Source organism: Cyprinodon tularosa, unplaced genomic scaffold (genome assembly GCF_016077235.1).
Source record: "Cyprinodon tularosa strain WSP-4 unplaced genomic scaffold, ASM1607723v1 ctg136, whole genome shotgun sequence".
Lineage (NCBI taxonomy): Eukaryota > Metazoa > Chordata > Actinopteri > Cyprinodontiformes > Cyprinodontidae > Cyprinodon > Cyprinodon tularosa.
Window position 1 is genome coordinate 662,145 of NW_024038178.1, and position 21,972 is coordinate 684,116.

The 21,972-nt window shown below is 37.1% G+C and overlaps 1 protein-coding gene across 2 annotated transcripts in view; it reads right to left on the minus strand.

Annotated features, from left to right (window-relative positions):
* The window catches only part of ca10a (carbonic anhydrase Xa), a 374,229-nt gene that overhangs the window by 19,096 nt on the left and 333,161 nt on the right, over positions 1-21,972 (minus strand). For both annotated transcript variants that reach the window (XM_038277949.1, XM_038277948.1), the window contains exons 5-8: positions 20,225-20,320; positions 7,089-7,161; positions 1,567-1,721; positions 1,214-1,388 (exon numbers count right to left, since the gene is read on the minus strand). In XM_038277949.1, coding sequence (XP_038133877.1) covers positions 1,214-1,388; positions 1,567-1,721; positions 7,089-7,161; positions 20,225-20,320 — 499 coding nt within the window. The remainder of the gene's footprint in view (positions 1-1,213; positions 1,389-1,566; positions 1,722-7,088; positions 7,162-20,224; positions 20,321-21,972) is intronic.

Genomic DNA, 21,972 nt, shown 5'->3' on the forward strand with positions numbered 1-21,972 from the left:
AGCTACTGGTATCCCCGAGTCCACCAGAGGGAGTACAGAGTTTGTGGGTCATGTCAGCTTAGAGTTCAGGATGAGAGCTTAGGGTAAGGAGCTGGCATAGGAGGAGCAAGGAAATGAAAGCAAGAACCCTGCAAAAAAAGCCCCACAACCCGGCTATGCCCCCCCTTGAGCTAAGGAACCACAGTGGTAGATTGGAGAAGCCCGCTGGGCAACCAGAGGGCCAGAGCAAGGGAGCCAGGGATAGCCTCACTCCAGAAAAAGAAAGGAGGACAGTGGTAGATTAAAGAAGTCAACCAGGAAGAGTGCACCAAAGTGGGGAAACGTGGAGGTAACTGGCCGGTGTTTGTGCTGGAGGTAAGGGAGCATAACAAACAGTTCTTCTTGGGGTAAATAATTTTTAAAATTTTCCTTCACACCTCTTACTGGCATTCCCTACATCATTCTTTAATTTAAGAATTATTTTCTTGATCTTCCATTTTGATTTGAAAAATTTGTCTTTGCTGGGCACCTTCACAGTAGGTCAGAGCCACATCTAGTCCCTGATTAGATTTTGCAATGCAAATGTAAACTAAAAGTTCTGTTTTTTCCACTTCTCCAAATTTTGCTTTGCTACCTTGCAAGGGCATTGGCACTCTCGCTCTGCTAAATTTGCCAAAACATACCGTTCCTCTTACCAAAATTGTGACCTTCTCTTTGCTTCATCTCACATCATTTCAGAGCGGCCCTCTACATGGTAATTAGATGAAGAACATTCTCTCCATCGGCAAAACTAGCACTCAATGCTACTTAAAAAAGACTAGATTTATGTTTAAATCCAAAACCGAAAAAGTTAGCTCCCAGAAGTAGCATAGGATCCCATTTATGGTGCAGATCGGGGAAAGACGAGAGATAAGACAGAAAAGATTTTAAGGCATTTATTTTGCCAGGAAATACATTAACCTTGAAAATATTATAGTTTAGTACGCTCACTATTTTTGGGGAGGGAAAAACATAATTTGGGTTATTTTTTACAAAATAAAATCAAAGGCGACCCAGATGTATATCTGGTTGCTCATGCGCAATTGAGCCGATGGTACGGATCATGCTTCTGGGACAGGTAGGATAGTGAGAAATGCAGTTCATTTTGTTTGGTGTATGAATGAATGATTTTAATAGCTACAAAACATGTCTTACTTAAAACAGTTATAGCAAGATTAAATAAAGTAGTTTGTACCCCGGTACTGGAGCTTCTGGGCCCTGTTGTTAGGGCAGTCCTTGCCCTGCATGCTGAAGTTGATGTTTGTGCGGATGCATCGATTGTTCAGCGGCTGGACGGGGCGAACGTTGTCACTCATGCTCAGAAAGATCTGAGATGGCTGGTTCTGACTCAGTAGCCGCAAGGAGTGCATCTAAATGCAAAGGCAGAGACAGGTGCAAAGCCAGAGTGAGAGGTTTACAGAAGCATAATGGAGACATTCACAGCATCACTTTACAGAAAGGGGAGTATGGAGCATTAGGGGGCGTAATTACATATGTTCCTTACTTAGTTGAGATGTTTTACAGCCTTGATGGGTGGTTGAGACTCACCTGCATGCGTGTGAGGTACACTGGCTTGTTCATTAGGATCCATGTGGCTGTCTCAAAGCATGGAGGGATAGTCATTGATCCATCATAGGTGATGAAACTATTAGTTTCGGGGTAAATCTCCTCTATGTTCAGGCCAGTCAGAAGATATGCATCATCTGCAATGGATGAGAAAGAGGAAAAATACATAACAAAGCAGACAATGGTTAAACAAAAACTGTAGTTTGAATAACTATGATTTGCCCTGAGATTTCTAATTATCTTTGATAACCAAAGGCTTTAGTTTCTACTACTTTAAAATCAGCAGTGTGAACTTAAACATTGACAGAGTGAAGAGTTAAGATTTGAACAATTCATAATAATCTAGTATACACCAACATTAGCTACTGGTTAGTTGGTGCTTACATTAGGAAATCTTTTCAGATACTAGAATCGATTTTATCACTAGGTTGAAACCTAAAGTACATAGACTGATCAGATGGGCTACATGGCAGAGGAGTTGTTAGTACTGTTAATTGACATCTCTAAATTGCCCTTGGCCATCGGAGGGTTGTGTGAATAGTTGTTCTTGTTGTAACTCCATCCTGTTTGTTTCTGTTTTGCTCTGTATTAAATGGAAAATTGATTCGGGCTTACCCTGTCTATTTCTGAATGACTGCAGGAAAAAGATGGATAGACAGGTGGACAGTAATTTTAGATTTAGCAGAAATTCCTTATTTATATGAAGGAATATAAAGAAAACTGTTTCAGTGGTTTTATTATAAACAACATCCAACAAATGAGCAGAAAAACAACAATTTATGGTGTAGTTAAACCTTGACGACAATATATTTAATTGAAATAAAGCCTCTTTAATAAAGATAGCATTTTTCTGAAACCTTAGCATTTGTAGAAAGATGGTTAAATAAAAAATAAACAACTTATTTTCTTTTCTGTTGCACACACATCGCACACTAATCTCTTTCATTAATATGCACTTTACAATATTAATTTGTGTTTTATGCAGAAAGGCAGTGTTTAAATCCGATTCTTCTGGCATATTTTACAATCTAGCTAAAATTTAACATTCCAGTGATCCTAATCTTATTATTTTACACAAAAAAGCAAGTATTGGTGCTTATGACATAAGATCCAAACCTGCTCACATGCCACTAAATATTTCTCATGTAATCAATTTATTAGTTTAATAAAAGCATAAGGTTTGATATATTAAACTGTGCTTTAAAAAATATTGAGAAATACATTATCAGCTTAATAATCTAGATATTCAAATGGCTGCTGTGCTTATTTAGATTTCGTTTGGTAGCTTTTTTTCTTACCTGTGTCAAGATAAGATTTCTGTTTCTTTATAGGGTTAGATATTTACGATTGTGACTGCTGATCCTTTTTAGCTTAAAATATGCCGCACATACCCAGAGTCAGATAAGTTAAAACAGAATTAGTTAGGCTAGAGCACATACATTTCTCAATGCCGCTCTGTGCATGGGCTACATCCTGCAATGCTGATGCACACTTTCACACAGACTGACTCATGATGTGAAAACAACCCTAGCCCCTGGCTGGTAATAATGTAGTAATGTTAAATATTTATGGCCCTGGACACTGACATGTTGACAAGCGTTGCAGTCAGTTTGAACCCTTCACAGCATTGACTCTTTCATCATGCTCAGTCCTGTCACTGAGACCTGAGCATGACATTCTGTGGGGGTTTACTGAGTACACACTCCTCCTTACTGCTCATCGCGCTCTCAGCTCATGTTTCAGAACTAATTTTTCCTCGCCTCTTTCACATAACATCCACAGTCGGGTGAGTGGCAGGCCGTTGGTGTTGCACTTCAAAACCCGTTTTATCCAAACTGCCTTCACTGTCACAGCATTAATTGGACAGACTAAGACTCTGTCCATCTATCGCTCTGTGTTCACACTCAACTAGATTGCTCTCAGTTGTCATCTTCTGAAGGCTCAGAAGACAAATGGACAGCCCACTGTGATGGAGTCAATGTAGAGGGTTGCTAAAATTTGAAAGCTAATGAAAATACATTAGGTCTGAGCGTAATAAAATTCTGGTGGATATAATCAACGGTGTGACAGACTTACAATAAAAAAAAAAAAAAGGATCAAATTAAAGTTTTTAGATTTTTGTGACTAGTCAATACGGTTATTGTTGTTAACAACTAGTTTAGCTACTGCACAAATTTGACATCACTAAACTAACTAACTAACTTTACAAAGAAACAGTATAAGATAGGCTTATGGGGTGCTATTTCAGTGTTACAATAAATTTTTTACATTTTCATCTGAGCTTTGTTGTGTTTTTAAATATTTGCCTCGAAATATTCTGTTTTAGTGCTTTCCTAAGTGGTTGAACAGTGGCTATTGTGGCTATAATTTCACGTAGGTTCACACAGAACATGTTAGTACAGGCTGTCAACATCATAACACCACAAAGCTTCCGTCAACATCAGACGTTGAGGGAGTAAAAAAACTTGTCACTACCGGCATCCCTCTGCTTTTCCTTCATGCTTCAATTAGGCTAAGCTTATGTACAGTACAAGGCTAAGATAGCTCCTAACCCTGACCCTCAGGATTTCTTGGTACCAACCACTTTGATGGCAATTTTCAAAATCTGTCTGAGGGCAGAATTAAGTTTTTTAATGCTTCAGATTCTCAAACAAATGTTATTTTCAGACAAAATTAACTTGAGGAAGTGTAAAAAATTCCTTTTTAAATCATATTCTGTCTGGGATTAATTATGTTTTTAATTCAGCTTCACTAAAATTATCCTTTTATTTAAATGATCTTTAACTACTCTAAAATAACACACAGTTTCAATTTATTCAGTATAAACCAGGCAAGTCATTTTTTTGTCTATGTGTCGTAACTCTGATGTCTTAATCATATACGCTCTGAATGTATTATTTTGTTTGCATAAGTGTACATATGTGCATTATGATGCGTTGGGACAGGAGAAACATTGGCTGCGAGATCCAGTAGCATGAGTGGGTGGTGGTGCTGGTTGCGTGTGTCTGAGTCAGCTTGTGCAAGGTGGTACATCAGAGATTTTGGACAGCTGTCAGGTTCCTCTGCAGCTTCCCTCTTAGCATGCAAAAAAATCCCCCCTCACAACACAACACCCTCCAGCTGCATCTAAATGCCTCTGGGACTCCTCCAAACCACAGAGGGTCAGCGCATGTTATCTGTCACTCACCTCCCTCCTATTAATCCAATTATTTGTCTTTTCTTTTAAGTTAGCCTGAGGCTATCTCTGCATTGGAATGGAGTGAGCTCCCCGAAGAGCAGCTGTCGACTTCTGCCGTGCCAAAGCCCCTTCCAGCTATCAGGAGTATTCACCCCGCAGGTATCTTAACATCCTAATCTTATAACAGTTCTCTAAAATATTCTAAACAGCCATGCATTTAATTTCTAATCACAGGTATAGAAAAGTTTATTTTTCTACACTAAAACAAGTGTCTAAAATGTATAGTTGTACACAGCATTTTTATGCAATATTTGCATCATAAAGGAGAATGGTGTGATAAAGAATGCCTTTTTCAAAATTTTCAAAAATATTCACTTACCACTCCAAATTATTGAGTAATTACAGAGTTTTAACACATTTTAATACTCACAGGAGTATAAAACCAAACCCCGAGTTATACAGAATTATTCTGCAGACATTTTTGACTTAATGAGTTGTAATGGATGTTATGTGTGGATTAATTCCAACTTTTAAATGTTATCACGGCTAAACATTTTACAGTAAATTTTACAGCAAAGTTGATATGAAAGACGACAACTAAGCCATTAAATGTAAAATCACAGAGCCTGATTAGCTAAGGTGCACATAAAATAAGCACTGGTGGGGTTATGATGTTGAAATTTGGTTTAACCGCTTGGTTCTACTGAAAGGAATTGTAAATGCTTCTACATACCAAGATATTTTTGACAATTCCATGCACCGTTTTTTGGAAGAGTTCATAAATTATCCATATAAATGTTCCTGTTATCTCACATAGGTACCTAAAGCAAGCATGGGTAGGTTTTTTTTGTAGACTTACCTGAACAGAGATATCTCTCTAAAAAGATATTTAGCTTTGCAGCTGATTTTTGCCTTAAATTGTCATCTAAATATTAGATTTATTTAAAAGGCGCCTTTTCTCATAAAGGGAAGAAAATAAGCTTATATGTTGAATTGCTGCAGGCAAACCTCCCCCAGCTTACAATAAATGGTTTAACCAGCATCCAATGGGGAAAATACCCAACACCCACCAGTTCAAACTGGACAAGTGGCTGAATGGCTCATAATCAAATTAAATCAACGTATAATTGACTTATAATAGAAGTGTTGTCAATGCGTGGCTGACTCGTAGTTGACATGTTCTTAACATGTTGTCAACTGGAAGTGACCAATAAAAAGGTGAAGACTACATGTTGACAATGTGCAAAAAGCTCACAAAAACATGTTAGACATGCTTTTGATCCACTTGGCTTTCCATAGTCTACTGGTCATTAAACATTTTAGATTAGGAACGTGTCACTCAGATGCTTTTAGATATATATTTTCTTTAAAAATACATCTCTATTTGAGTATTTAATCAGAACACATTTCCTTTATAAAAATGTAACAACTATTACTAATACATAATTATCAGTGAATAAAAAAATATAAGTTTCTTTATGAAGATGATTACTTTACTTTATCTGGGGACATTAGGCCTGAAAAACCGATATGAGTCTGAAGACAGTATGCAACAAAGATATTACGCAATACTTGCAGAGACTTTATGTGTGTTAGCAACACATCAGCTTTTTTTGGTTATTATTAATATCTATAATTGAAATTCCCTCCATCCATGGTTAAGATAACTTAAAGTAAGAATAATAGGGGTATGGTCTTTAATTTTGAAATATTTTTCCGTCTGGATGTTTTTATGACATTTTCATCTACCATGGGGGATAGACAGTATTCACCTGAGTTAGAAGTATTGACATTCACTGCAGCATTTTGTAAGAAACAATAGACGTATTTTTTAAACCATAAATTTTAATTTAGCACAAAAACCCACTGGAATCAATGCAGTTATTTTGAGAAGCTTTTTTTGCCTTAACAAACTAGATAATTTTTTTATTTTATTTTTGGTATTTATTCAGTTTACCTTTATGTCATGATAAATATTCTTTGATTATCATAAGCAGTTAAGCTACAAGCTGTTACAGACTGGACCTGGCAACTCTTGATTAGAAACCGAAAGCAGAAGAAATCTCTTAGGGGTCAAATCATTTTTCATGTCACTATAAGACAATCAGCTGTAACACCTTTCTTGGAGTTCAATTATCTTGTTACCTTCCATTGCAAAACTTGTCATCCCAGCAAAGTGTTGCAGGCTAAAAGCAACCAGATGTTCACCTCTGCTAACAATGGTTGCTTTAAATGACACAGTACTTTCTGGCTTAATTAATAACTGGCAGTTAGGATCAAATATGTGGAGATAGTCTGACATTTAGAAGACTGCCCATGCACTTACTTTTATATGTTATTCTTGTGATGGTGTCTCTGTTCAGCATGCGATTCAGGAAAGAGTTTGATGTCTCTGCGATCTGGATTAGAGAGAAGGGAGAGAGGAGGGGAAGAACATAGAGAGAAAAGGGTAAGGTTAAAATGGTCAAATATTAAATTGAGTCCATTTGAAATTAAACTGAATCCACTCAGGATTTAATCTACCCATTATGGTGCACTTTTTTTATTCTTATCTTTAACAATCATTTTTTTTTTTTATCAGTCAGAGGACCTTACACCACTACCTTTTGGAGAGAAAAAAAAAAACTCCCACTGGTTCTAAGAAACCATAATAAAATCTTAGAACACATGCTGATTAGGACCTAAAACACCACCCATTTTTGTATAAAATAAGAAAATGCATTGTCCTTTTATCCTGAGATTATTCAAATATAGATCAAAGCCAGTTAATTTTATCAGAGATGAAAGTAAAGGAATTTTTCATTGTTCCAGATTTAGCCTCTCCATTAAACAACAAACAAGATACATCCTTTCTCTACCTAGAAAAGACACCAAATACATTTTCCTACTCTACTGGAGTTCAACAGGATCAGCTAAGGAACATATTTAGTTTTTATATTACAACAGCAGCCATCAAACTGCACACATAATTCAGCCTGGTCTGGTAATGTTTCAGTGAAATTCCTTTGCACTTGAAGGCACAGTGATATCTTTGTTTTTATCATCAAACAGGTTTGGATTATAGAGAAGGACAAGTTTCTGCTAGGTAATAGTCAGTCTATTTACTCTGCCAGTAACCCCAACAGAAAAATAGCCTCTGTGTTGGAAATAAAACTTTCCTGAACAAGATGAAAGAAATGCTGCAGCCAGAAACTGGCTCAAAGGCATCAACATACGGCTGAAATCATTCAGAAAATACTGTTTATGTAACAGAAACATCTTAAGTATGCTTCAGTCAGTAAAATGAAGAAAATATGATAATGCTTTTACACTGATTAACAGTAAAAGAAGAACATTCTTATTTGTTCTAAAGCTTAAAAAAGTGAAAAATATAGAAATTTTATTTACTTTTAAGTAGTACAAACAGACATAGCAAGTCCCTGGGTAATTAGATTATACAACATTAATCCATTTGAGAAAAGAACATTTTGGTGCTCAAAGCTTTTTGAATTTGACAGAGCCATCATAAAACAGTGAAATCACATTGAAGTTGTACATGAATGCAACATGAAGAGCTGTTTGAATAATCCTCTGACATGGATTTAATACAATGTTCAGAGCTGGGCAAATTGGATGCTACAGGTAGCCAACCATTAGACATTCGTTGAGCAAGGTATGAACCTTATTTCCGTTTGTGCATAAATGTTAAAGCAAACTTGTCAAATGCCTGAAATAAAAGATCATATATTTTTTAATTTTGTGCTAGGTCACCCAGTTATCCAATAGGTTCCTGGGCAACTGCCCATGGAAGCCTGTTAAAAATGATAAAAACACAGCTTTTGACTTCTTGTCCCATATATCCAACATTAACATTCCTAAATCATATCTGTACATCCTAAACCAAGTATAACACATTTAAAATACTAACTTCTTAGTAAAGGAAATCTGTCATAAACTGGTGAAAATAACCAAGCTCAGGCTACAGGGCAGATATGATTCAGTCCTATGTGCTGAATATACTGGTATGACCCTTATTTATTTGAAGGCAGATACATTACATTATTATGGGATTATCCACCTTGTGCTTCATGTCCACCCCCAGGTTCTTTACATCCGTCTTCCCTTCTGTGTCACCACTCCTTGAGCTACACTATATGGACTTCACGGTTCTAACTGCCAAGGTGTCTTTTGGCAAACTGATTAAAAAGAGACTTGCCTGTCATCCACCTCCTTTCCTTGCATGAAAATGACTAAGTCGCTGCCCTTTCCCATCTTCAGGCAGACATTATGGCTTAACAGCCACTCGTGCTTCTCTGTGGATTTTCTCCCATTCCGTCTCCCTCCTTTTTTATCATTTTTCCTAAAAGTACCTGAGGGAATCCTTTTATTCCACATAAGAAATGTCTTCACCATAGGTCTGAGATTAAGGCAGACTGTATAACATACAGTCAAATGTCAGTCTGGCTAAAAAGAATGTGTGATACATTAGAATGCTTGCCTGGTTTATTCTATAAACAGGAACACATGAACATACCAATCATGCCCCTATACCTCCTAGACTTTTTCTGGTTTTATTAAACATATATCACATCATGTATTTTAGTGGGACTGTGTGATAGACCCACACAAAGGAAAGCATATGATTGGTCATTTACTTGCTTTTAATAAATGTAAGCTTTCTGCTTGTTTATCGTCCTTGTTATTCAGTATTTTGTGGCTGTTCTAACTACAGCTGAAAGTCTTACGGACTTTTGTATATCTGGAGACAACATGTTTGCCAGTTTCTTTTTGTCAAATGACCAGAGCTCAGGAAAAATGGATGCTCAGCATCTATCAATTTTAACTTTTAAAATTTGTCACATTTTCTCAGTAATATCAGGGGCTGGTTTTTGACTTTTCCAAATATGCTTTAATCTAAAGCATTCCACTTACACTGAAAAATGCATTAAGCCGACTTTTTATCTAAAAGCTTGCAAACTCATTCCCTCAAAAAAAAGTATGTACCATTAGTACCCATTAAGTTTGTGCAACAACTTAAAAATTTCTGTAGATTTTACGCTGTTGCGATAATAAGCTATTTTTGTGGAACAAGTCTTATGCTACATTCAGACTGCAGGCAATGGAAGCATTAAAAAAACACGTGCTGCTTCATTTTTTATGATTGTACACATTAAGGTTCAATGCGCCTCAAGAGCATCTTTGACGCTCCTGACGTGCATCCAGTAAAGTGTGTTCAGACGTGTCCAATGCTTATGCTGCTCCTGTGTTCAATGGCAGAGAGCCGTTTCCTATATTGCCCTGAACATACCGGCTTGTTACGACTTTTTAATCTGCGATCTAATTTTTTCCATGTCACACTGACTGCATATAGAGGCTCCAACTAGGCAGGGTGAGCAGATCTGTGCAGATTTTTTTTTTCACTTTTGTCTCTGTGCTACACGAATCAAAATAATTTCCCACATTTGACTTGGACAGAATGAACAGTTATTAAAAAGCTATAAAATAAAGCCCCACTTCAAAAGTCTATGAGAATCTCAAGCCAAAGCAGATAGAGAATGTACATTTGCCTATATTAAAAAATATGCTGATCTCAGAGAGATCTGTGAAGTTTATCAAAGTTTACCCTTAACTGCACTGTCTGCCACTCAGTATTTTTTTCTTTTTCTGTTGCTCAAAGAGGATCACTATTTTACAATGTCTGTTTTCTGTCCTGAAGACTTTTTTTTTTTTCGTTTTTGAGCAAAGTGATAAACTGCATTTTCTGCCCGTCATTGCCTTTGCGAGGCTCAAAGAGGATCAGTACTACACTATTCCTATCATGAGTTAAGTATTGTCAGACCCCTGAAATTACGGCTGAATTGCTGCTTAGTCCTACTAAAATAGACCTTGGGTCTATCTTTTGCGTAGAATTGTGTCGGGTGTGATCAACCCCATTGACTTGCAATGAGTGGTAAATGCCACGACCTCTTCCAACACGATTTCCTGTCAGATTAGATGCAAAATGGGATTCCGTGTGTTCTGCCCTTAAATTAATAAAGAATGCACCTTTAGGGGCATTTATCTTTCCATCAGCTCTGACCAGCTGAAATAGTGCATTCCCATGACATGATGCCTTCCAATATGTTGTCATTGTGAAGGGCCTTTAGGGCCTTAAAATTTCTGTATGGATCTCATCTGATCCTAGAAACTTCTCCTCCTTTATAAAGAACAGATAGTTGGACTGCCACGTGGCTACTTTCTGATGGTCCAGCGAGTTTACTATGAGCTTCTGAGCTGCTTCTCTTTAGTTTAGCTCAATTCTGGTGTCTTAGCAAGCTTGCAGCTGTGTCATACTGATTTTTTACTTTCAAACTTCTGAATATTGTATTACAGTGTTGACCAACTTCCCTTTATCCTACTCTACAAATGTATCCAAGCTCTGTTCAGCTGTTTTAATGATGTTGTTTGTTTATAAATGATCTCTACCAAATCCCCAAGGGGGGTCGCACCAGAGCTGGATTTATAGTGTGATTAAATTAAATAAATGTTGTTTGTGATACTTAAGTGTGTAATACCCACAATGGATTGAACTAGAATATATTGCCTAAGTTTTAAATCAAATGAAAATAATGTTTATCTAAGGAAGGGGGACTGAATGGAAATCCACAACATAGATTGAAAACTAAATCTAAAAAAAGGAAAATAAATGAATAAATTCTACTTCTTAATTACACAGTACTCTCTGCTGGTCTGTCAATTACAATCCCAATAAGAATGATGGATCTTTTGGGATTAAAATGTGGCCCAGTATGAAGAACTTTCATTGTGAATACTTTTGCAAAGGACTCTTTTTGTGTTCTGTCGTGGCTCTGCTTCTGGTTTCTGCCTTATGTCGCCTCTTTTCATCTTGTGTGGTTCTCAAAGGTACCTTAAGACTCCATTAAAAGAATTGGTCTTCTCCATGGCGTGTCACAGCAAGAAAATCGAAAGAGTGAAAATGATGAAAAAAGGCATGAATCATTGAAAAAGTGAGAAAGATGAGCCTCTTTTCTAAGAGAGATTAGTCTAATTACCACTTAACTGCTGTGTGAAGGAAGGAACTGGGTGACACATGCTTTAAAACAGTGGGAGTGAAGAAGCATCTTGGAGGTGAAGAAAAAAAGGTTTTTAGTTGTGTCTTTTGAGGTGGCACATCAGGACATAACATTTGATTTTTGTGAGGAAAAATCTAGCATTTTATTAAACCCTGCTTTTTTCAAAAGAAAATAGAGGATTATTTTCCTGCTGTAGGAAAAGATTTGGTGCCTGCATACAATGTATTAATAAACAACAAATTTAGCATTAATTATCTTTGATTTAATTTGATTTTGTCAATTGGATCTCAATATGAATATATTAATTTTGAGAGGTAATTAGTGCTGTTAGATAGAAGTATCCTGGAGGTAAGAATCTACTTAGCCGGTTTACAAACAATGCTGTTTATTTTTACTCATTTGTTCGAGGAATTTTGATTTGAAACTAATCTTAAGGATAGAAGAATGTGTTCTGGGGTATTTTTTGGGTTATAACATCCGTCTTCTATACAAATTTAATTCTGTTTTTAGGTCACAAGGAGACTGGTGCCTGTCTCAGGTGATCAACAGCTAAGAGCTGGGGTCCATCCAGGTCAGGTCACCAGTGTATCACTGGACCAAAACTAAGAAACACAACCATTCATACAAACAGCAACGCCTAAGGGCACTTTAAAAATCCCACTGCAGAAAAAAAAACCTGAGTTCTCAGAGATGCCCCATGGATCCACAAGGAGAACATTTAAACTCAAAACGAAAAGGCCAAGAGCCTCTCTTTCCTCACATCTTTTTCCTGTATGACTAACATATAAAGTTTACCATCACCTTCTGTCTGTGGCAAAACTTTTTTACAATTATATTAGGACTGTGTATGTACAGTTGAATCGCAGGTGGACACCAATGGCTGATCAGGATTTTTTAATCCTAATGTTTTACTTATGAGCATGAAAATCAGAATAAATCGGCTTATGAAAAATACAGATACGGGGCATGGTTTGGTGCTGCAGTGGTTAGCGCACATGACCATTGCATGGAGGCCTTAGTCCTCAATGCAGGTTCGAATCCGACCCGTGTTCCTTTCCCGCATGTCTCTCCCCTTCTTATACCCCCTTTCCCTTCAGCCTGCTGTCCTTTCATTGTATTTTATAAGGAAACATTTTATACACCTCCTCTTAGCAGCAACTCAAACAATCAACATAAAATTAAATAAATAAATAATAAAAATAATTGAAAAGGAAGTTTTATAGTTCAGGGATTGGGAACTGAATAAAAAAGAAAAAAGTGCCATAAACATTTGCAAAAACGTTTTTACACTGTTCAATCATGGCCAAAAGTTTTGAGAATGATTTAAATGTTAATATTTACAAAGTCTACTGCTTCAGTTTTTATACCGGCAATTTGCAAGAGTGATCAGCATAACATCAATTAATTGCAAAGTCAATATTTGCCTAGAAAATGAACTTTATCCCCAAAAACACATTTCAACGTCATTGCAGTCCTGCCTTAAAAGGACCAGCTAACATCGTTTCAGTGATTGCTCCATTAACACGGGTGTGGGTGGTGATGAGGACAGGGCTGGAGATCAATCTGTCATGATTAAGTAAGAATGACACCACTGGACACTTTAAAAAGAGGCTGGTTATTGGCATCATTGTTTCTCTTTTGTAAACCATGGTTATCTCTAAAGAAACATGTGCAGTCATCATTGCACTGCACAAAAATGGCCTTACAGGAAAGAATCGCAGCTAAAAAGATTGCACCTCAGTCTATTGCATCATCAAGAACTTCAAGGAGAGAGGTTAAATTGTTGCGAAAAAGGCTCCAGGGTGCCCAAGAAAGACCAGCAAGCGCCAGGACCGTCTCTTAAAAGGGTTTCAGCTGCAGGATCGGGCTACCAGCACTGCAGAGCTTGCTCAGGAATTGCAGCAGGCAGATGTGAGTGCATCTGCATTCACTGTGAGGCAGAGACTCTTGGACCAAGACCTGGTCTCAAGGAGGGCAGAGAGAAAGAAGCCACTTCTCTCCATGAAAAACATCAGGGACAGACTGATATTCTGCAAAAGGTTCAGGGAGTGGACTGCTGAGGACTGGGGTAAAGTCATTTGTAAAGATGAATCCCCTATTCAATTGTTTGGGACATCTGGAACACATTTTGTTCGGAGAAGACGAGGTGAGCACTACCACCAGTCTTTTCTCATGCCAACTGTAAAGCATCCTGAAACCATTCATGTGTGGGGTTGTTTCTCAGCCAAGGGAGTCGGCTCTCTCACAGTCTTACCTAAAAACACAACCATGAATAAAGAAAGGTACCAGAATGTCCTCCGAGAGCAACTTCACCCAACCATCCAAGAGCAGTTTGGTGATGAACAATGCCTTTTCCAGCATGATGAAGGACCTTGCCATAAAGCAAAGGTGATATCTAACTGGCTCAGGAAACAAAACATAGAGATTTTGGGTCCATGGCCTGGAAACTCCCCTGATCTTAATCCCATTGAAAACTTGTGGTCAATCATCAAGAGACTGGTGGACAAACGAAAACCTAGGAATTCTGACAAAATGCAAGCATTGATTGTGCAAGAATGGACTGTTATCAGTCAGGATTTGGTCCAGAAGTTGATTGAGAGCATGCCAGGGAGAATTGCAGGGGTCCCGAAGAAGAGGGGTCAACACTGCAAATATTGACTTGCTGCATTAATTCATTCTAACTGTCATTAAAAGCTTTTGTTACTCATAATATGATTGCAATTGTATTTATGTATGTGATAACAACATCTGACATACACACATGAAAACCAGAGGCAGCAGATCGTGTGAAAATATGATATTTGTGTCATTCTCAATACTTTTGGCCATGAATGTATTGCGGTGGCTTTTGCGAAAATTGTGTTAATATGCAAAACGAGAGATGGAAACGCTTTTTTCGAATATGCTCTGACATAGCGAGCTTTTACCTCTCATGACTGATCAGCTGTTTTCGATGCGTCTTCCTGAATGTTCCTTTGATTTGCCCAAACATTGCTGGAAGCAGTACCAACATTATTAACTAACTTTGTAAGAATGACTTGCCTGGTAGAAACACATTTATTAAAACTTTACCTCATTACTGATCTGTGGTCCGTGCTAGATTGTACCCTCTTCTTCCTGCTTACTAGAGCCCTGTGTGACTAAGTACTGTATGGCGACATTGCTGTGCTGTGCTTGGTTATTTCAAATCAAAAGGAAACATCGCAAATACATACATTTTGTCATGATCTCAGTACTGATGTTGGTCTGATTCCTCACAAGACACACCTGCTCAGCTCCGCCCTATTCTCATATTGCTCATCTGATCCACCTGCACTTATCAGTATATAATCAGCCTTCAGATCAAACATCAGTGCCAGATTATTTTGAGCCATTGGTGAGATCTATTTCAGTATTGTGATTCCTGACTTCCTGGCTGTTTGCCTGACCTAATCTGTTCCTTTTTCTGAGCCTGCCTGATCCCTGTCTGACCTGACTGCCTGCCTGTTCTGCCTGACACTGATCTGTTTTATTTTGCCTGCACTGTTTTCTAACCTGGAACTGTTTCTCAACCTCATCATGGATTTCCCTCTGGTGCTTCATTGGACTTTTGATCACCTGCCTCTGACTCTGGATTTTGCCCTCGACTATGGCTTATAGTTTTTCCCTCCTGTTCCTCCTGCTTACTATTGTCCCATGGTTCTAAACCTCTGCCTGACCACGGATCATCGTAACTTAGCTGGAGTTGTATCTGGGACTTCCTGACCAATGACGGAAGTCCCAGGATGCAACAGGGAAAAAAGCGGGATAGCTGATGAGAACAGAGGATTCAAAGAAGAATGGACTGAATCATTTCATTTTCATTATCAATGTCATGTTTGCTTTGTAATGAGAGGTTGCCAAGGAATAAAAAGAGCAATTTGGAAAGACATTTCCAGGGAAGGCAGGCTAAATATGCGGTCGACCACCAAGTTGGCAATGAGAGAGAAAGTGTGATTGCAGAACTTCTGGATAATTTACAGGAGTGCAAAGATAGATTTAAGAAGTGGATTGCATCTTCAAACTCCACTACTGCTGCTAGTTTTGTTGCAAGCATGGGAAACCGTCCACAGCTCAAACAGGTAGCGCTCTTATGCAGGTATGTGAATTTTCATCCATTTTTCCCCCAAATTCTCAAAATGAAAATAACACCAAGGAAGGCGGCTGACGGAGGATGTAGGATTTCAAGGTTAGAGAGCATTGTTCCAATGGATGTCAGTTCCTGCTTGGTTCCTCATGACTCAATCAACTCCCCCCAACAGAAACACTTCTGCCATAGAAAGCTTCCTTTATTGTGTTTCTATAATTTCATTAATGCAACAAAGCCCAATACATACAAACTGCGCGGTGAAGCGACTCCCCACGGTGAGAGCGTTCACTGCTCCTCCCTCACCTAGTGCTAGTGTGAATGTGATATTTGCTCCAGGATAAATGTTTAATTGTGAATGCTTATTATATTTTGAAGCCCGCATAGTCATTTTTTATAGTGGGCTAATTTACCTAGAGCACATTTTGCCAGGCAAAGCTTATGTAAGACTTTTATATTTTTGCAACTCCTGACAGATTTGTTTTTTGTTTTTTTGGTCCAACATGGCTCTTTGAACAGTTAGGGTTGCTGAACCCTGACATATGAAAACATTACCAAAACATTGCAGAAAAATCATCTGAAATATTTAAAAAGGCTGGTTGCATGTGTGGTTGCATTGCTCTGGTATTATAACTTTACTCCAATTTATATTACAGTTTTAACGACTCTTTGCACTTTATACGACACATGCCACTGTTTTATGATATGATGTGCCTTGTTAGGCTCTTAGGGGCTGGATGAGTAGGGACTGATTTGGCTTTCAAGCCTTGAGTTCCACACATGTGCCATAACGTAACTATCTGGATATTATTGCTCACAAAATGTTTTGGAAAAGAACGCCTGAGCAGTTAGGCCAGAGGTGGGAAAATCATTGCATGGGGTTGTCTTTCAGCATATGGCACAGAAAGACTTACAGCAAAATTCTTCATACAATCTATTTAACGTGTTCACATGGTTGGGGCTTTTCATCATCAAAGCAGATTTTTCTTACAAAGCTTTCAAAAAAACATCCTAATGCATGTTAAATAAAAGAAAAATATTTTCCATTCTGATATATACAACCAGCTGCTTCTTTGAAAGATTATTTTTTTTAAGATTTCACTCGGTGTATTTATAAATATTTACAGATAAACAGACAAACAGACAGACAGACAAACAGGTACAGTAGCTGAAGTAGGATTTTCTTCTTCTACTTTTACTTTATATGTATTTTTCTGTACAGATTTTATTTCAAATGAAACAATTATCATCCTGATATTGCATTTGCAAAAAATTTGCATTATCAATCAATTTCAATGATGCTTTCAGGATATATTCCTACTTGCAGTGCCTCTTTCAGTCTAATTTCCTGAAACCATCACACCTGTAGCAACCCCAAACTCATGTGTTGGAGGAGCTAAGCCAAAGTGGACTGACCCAGGTCACTATTTCCTCCATCCTTTCAGGACCAAGTAAGTGACCCATTGACATTGGGGAGCTCATTAGTTTTTGGGACCTTGACTTTCAGCTTTAGTGTGCAGAGTGGCAAAGGACAATGGCTGCCTCTTTGATCTCCTAGCCTCTCATTCGAAATGGAGCCTTCTCAAAAACAACAAAGGAAAAGCAGAATGCTGCGATCCACCTAGCAGCAGTGCTCAGCACTGACACAATTTCAGAGAGCATGGCATTTTGCTCAGCAGGATGATTAGATTGCTAATTGTTGGTGAATCATGTTATCTTGATTTGGATGAGTTCAGACACTCTAGGATTAGAAGGGATGGAGGAGTAAGGCAGCAGCAAATGGCTGAACCTCTAAACTGACTTTATGCAAACACTGACTACTGTAGGATTTGTCTAAAATATGCATTAAAGCAACAAAAGCCATGTAAAACACTCACATTAATATTGTATTTAATTCATCTTCACCCAGTGCCAAAGCATTTTATCACTTTATTTGTTTTACCTTTCACATAATTACAAGACGTAGCAATGCTTTAGCTTGTTTCATTCTTATTAGGAGTGCAGCTATCCAGTGCAGCTAACGAGTAAGAATTATTATTTATTTAAGCACTGCTTCTAGTGTAAAAAACATAACTTTTCTTCTTTTAACATGTTGGTTGTACATGCTTGACCTTTGACATCGACCAAAATACCTTTAAGGTATCATTCAAACATTGCTTTAATTTGGTTAAAGACACCTATTTAAAGAGTGGGACAGATCTAAGTATGTAAACAATTACAGTGCATGTTTCATATTGCATCTATTTCTGCTTAAATAGAGGCTGGGTAAAATATTGGAAATTTCCTTAATCCATTGCAATTTACTTATGTCCATGCTTGCAGTCAATTTTAAATGCACATTTTTCTGTTTCCAAATTCCAAAGCAGCCCAATTTCAAAATATGTTTCTAGCTCACCAACCCACAGAGAACAAGCAGTCTTTTTGATATTATTATTTTTTTAAATCTTCAACACTAAGTAATAAAAAGAATCCTCAGCTTTTAATTCTCTATTATGTATTATTCTCTATTTGTATTACATTATTTTCATAGATCACTTGGATTTCTGCAGCTGTGGTTATTCTTTACTCATTTTTCTCTGTGCTCTTAGTTTTTGGAAACCATAATTTCCAAAGAAAATGTCACAATAATCCAACATGCTAACATCCTTGTGAACTGGGAGGCTCCAATGGAATCTGAGATGCTTTTAGAGTCATGGCTTTGTGACCATTGGAATGGATGGGAATAGTTTAGTGAGGTGATACAGCCCTTCTCCAACAAGGGTTGCTTCAATATCAGGCTATCTAGTTATTTTCAAGTTAATTTTTTTCTGTTCTTGGTGTTGTTATTTTTATAACAAAAGATCTAACTGGTTTTTTTAATCATTATTCATATGTGTATTTCTATTGCCTTTAAATTCATAAGATTGAAGTCGAACTGCAATTTTAACAAAATGCAATAAAATGTGGATTTTTTTATGCTTCAGACAATATATATTGAGATCATTAGTTTTTCCCATTACTTTCCTTTTTGTGTCCAGTAAGTTTTATAACATGCTTCCGACTAGGAGAACTAAGGGCATTGTAGCAGGTGTTTACTTTGCATCAAAGCAGTTGGTGGTCAAAGTTGCATGGAAAGCTGCTGGCCACTGGCTAAAAGGCTAAGACTGCTGCATAGCGGCTGCTTTGCCTGCAAAACTAATCGATTGTTGATCTTCTTTATTATTCGACTAGAGAAACGTTATTATTGACAGTGGGAAAAACCTGAAAATGTACATCTTCACAACCGGTGTCAGGAAGTCATACAAAAATCAGAAAGGATCTAACCAACATGGTTAAACAATATTCTAGCTATAACTATTATTTAGATCAGGGGTGCTACCATGTCGCTTCTAAGTAACATATTGCTATGATTAAAAGTTGTGTTTTTTTTGAATGATGTATTTTCTAAAATTATTCCTTCTATCAATTTAATTCCAATTAATTGACCTAATTTTAATTTTATATTTAGCCAAATTACTCACAGAAATAATATTGAGACACACCTAAAAGAAAAAAAGCCAACCTTCGTTTTTACTACCTAACAATAGAAGAAATTAAATTTTTACCAATACGTTTCAATATAGACAGGTTAGATTTACTCACACAATATAATCTTATGCTTAATGTGATACAGTACTATCTAATACATAATATCAATAGTTGAAAGACTGCCCAGGCACTTGCATAGTCATTAACTGCAAAGACGTTAAGGCTTTTCAGTTGTTCCTTCTATTAGACTTTGTTGTTTTAAATATAATTTAGTCAGTTTTATGTTTTTACTGTAAACAATATGCTGTTTTTGTACCTAGTTTTTTTTCACTAAAAAGCAATGTGTGCAGCCATTGTGTTAATATAGCATCATTTTACCATTCTTTACTGCCTAAAATGAAATTACAAGGGAAAACATTCTTAGCGTAAGACTGTTCATCTATGAGAAAAATCTTTATTTGTTTTTATTGAACCACCATTTTATTATTATTTTTTTTCTTTGGACTGCATGCTCCACTCTTGTATTCAAAGCTGTAGCTGTCTTGGAAAGATTAAGCAGTAGGTAAAACCAGGTCAGGTTTTTTTTTGTGCAGCCTACTGCTTACTCCAAATCCCTTGAATGTAGAAAACTATGTCCAAATCAATTCCGCTAGATTCCTAAACAGTAAGTCAGTGCAAAATGTCTTGGGAGCATCTTTAAGGTTAGCTGAGTCCAGACAAAGTTAATTTCCTTTTCAATGAATAAATCCATGGTAGGAGGACAGATTCAAAGGCTTATCTTTACCTTATCTGACTTACCTTCATAAATATGGACACTATAACCAGTCCGTTGGGGCTTTTAGCTGCTTCTGTGTAATTTGTATACAGCTCATGATTGTAGTGAATCAGTTGAACCTGAAAAATACAGAGGACATAGACAGGGTTACTGAAGGAAAAGTCACAGGTCTTAAAGTTTTAGGTAGCTGTTCACAGAAAATCTAACTCTTGGAACCTCACATCTGACAATCCCCTCATATCAAAATTCCCCGGCACACTTCTTAAGATGATAATCAAAGAAAAAATCCGCTTGGAATCAAATCCTCCTGGGATTTCTCTGATTGTAAACGGAAGAAGCTGATGTTCAGAACATTGTGATCCTAATTTCGAACATGAACAGCAGAAATAAGAGGGATACAAATAGCTGCTAACACCTGATCCAGGGCCAGCCCACTAATCAGTGTTGAGAGTGGCTGAATGATCTTCTAGGACGCTGTTAATGTAACAGATGCTCCATCGTTTCCAGCTGTTCAATATTCCAGTTTTTTAACGATGTGGATGTGGTAGGCACGGCTTTTCAATTGCACCTCGTAAAAGTGTAAAGCTCTAAGAAAGAAATATGTGTGTTAAAAGTCTGTCCTAACAAAGAAGGTATTAATGAGCAGCTCTGAGCCAGTAAAAATGAATCAATCTGGAATATGCACGAATGATCATTAATGCGTGTTTCAAACAGCACCTTAATGTGCCTATCAAACTTTTATTTGTAAAATGAGATTACAGTGATATAAATGTTATAAATATCTCTCCTTTTATCAAACAGAATCTTGCAGCTACTTAATGGATCTGAGTTAGTTCTGATTTTGATTTGTTTGCATTTCTGGGGTTTAAAGTCAAAGGAATCTAACTATCACCAGATAACATCTGATGGCAAATGTAGTTAAATCCAAATTCCAAATCCATTGATGATATGATAACCATGTAGCCTACTAACTCAACAAGAAAGACACTGTCTTTGTCTAAGAAAAAAGCTTATTGACTTATTACTATCTGTTCTCTTGCACTTGCACCAACACTGCCCCTACCTGTTAACATTAAGTATAAGTATCTTAGAGTGAACAAATCATCCACTTGATTTGTGTAACATCCATATGCCAATCTTTGACATCTAAACAGCAGCAAACAATGCTGGAACAATTAAATTTTATACTCGGCTTCTCAACGAAGAGAATGGTAATAAAATACTGTAAAAGGACAAAACAGAAAACCTCTAAGTAGGGATGTATAAATATGAAAATCTGGGCTTATATCGATATAAATTTTGTCATTATGGCTAAACAATATTTATTGATATACATTTACCTACCTTTTGGAGACCATTTAAAAACAACCATTTGGTTGATAGTGCATCTTTGCTTTGGTTAAACATCCACAGTCCTGAGCTAAATCACAATCACTTTCACATGACCAAATAAGTACAACATAACTGGTCCCTCCCTCCCTCTTCTGAAACAACTGCATGGAAATAAACAACAATGGGCCAATACCAAAATGCTTAAAATGACCTCTATAAGGCAACATATTAATGTCAATCTCATGCATCCCTATCTCTAAGTTATATTATGTATTTTATGTGTTTATTTTTTGTGATCTCCATAACTTACAATTACCCCAGAAATGCAATTATTGGTAAAAATTTAGATGAAATAACTATTAAACAGATGAAGAAATGGGAATGTTTCGAAAAAGCATAAAGAGCCACAACAGATTAATGCCTTTTGCAAACATTCCTG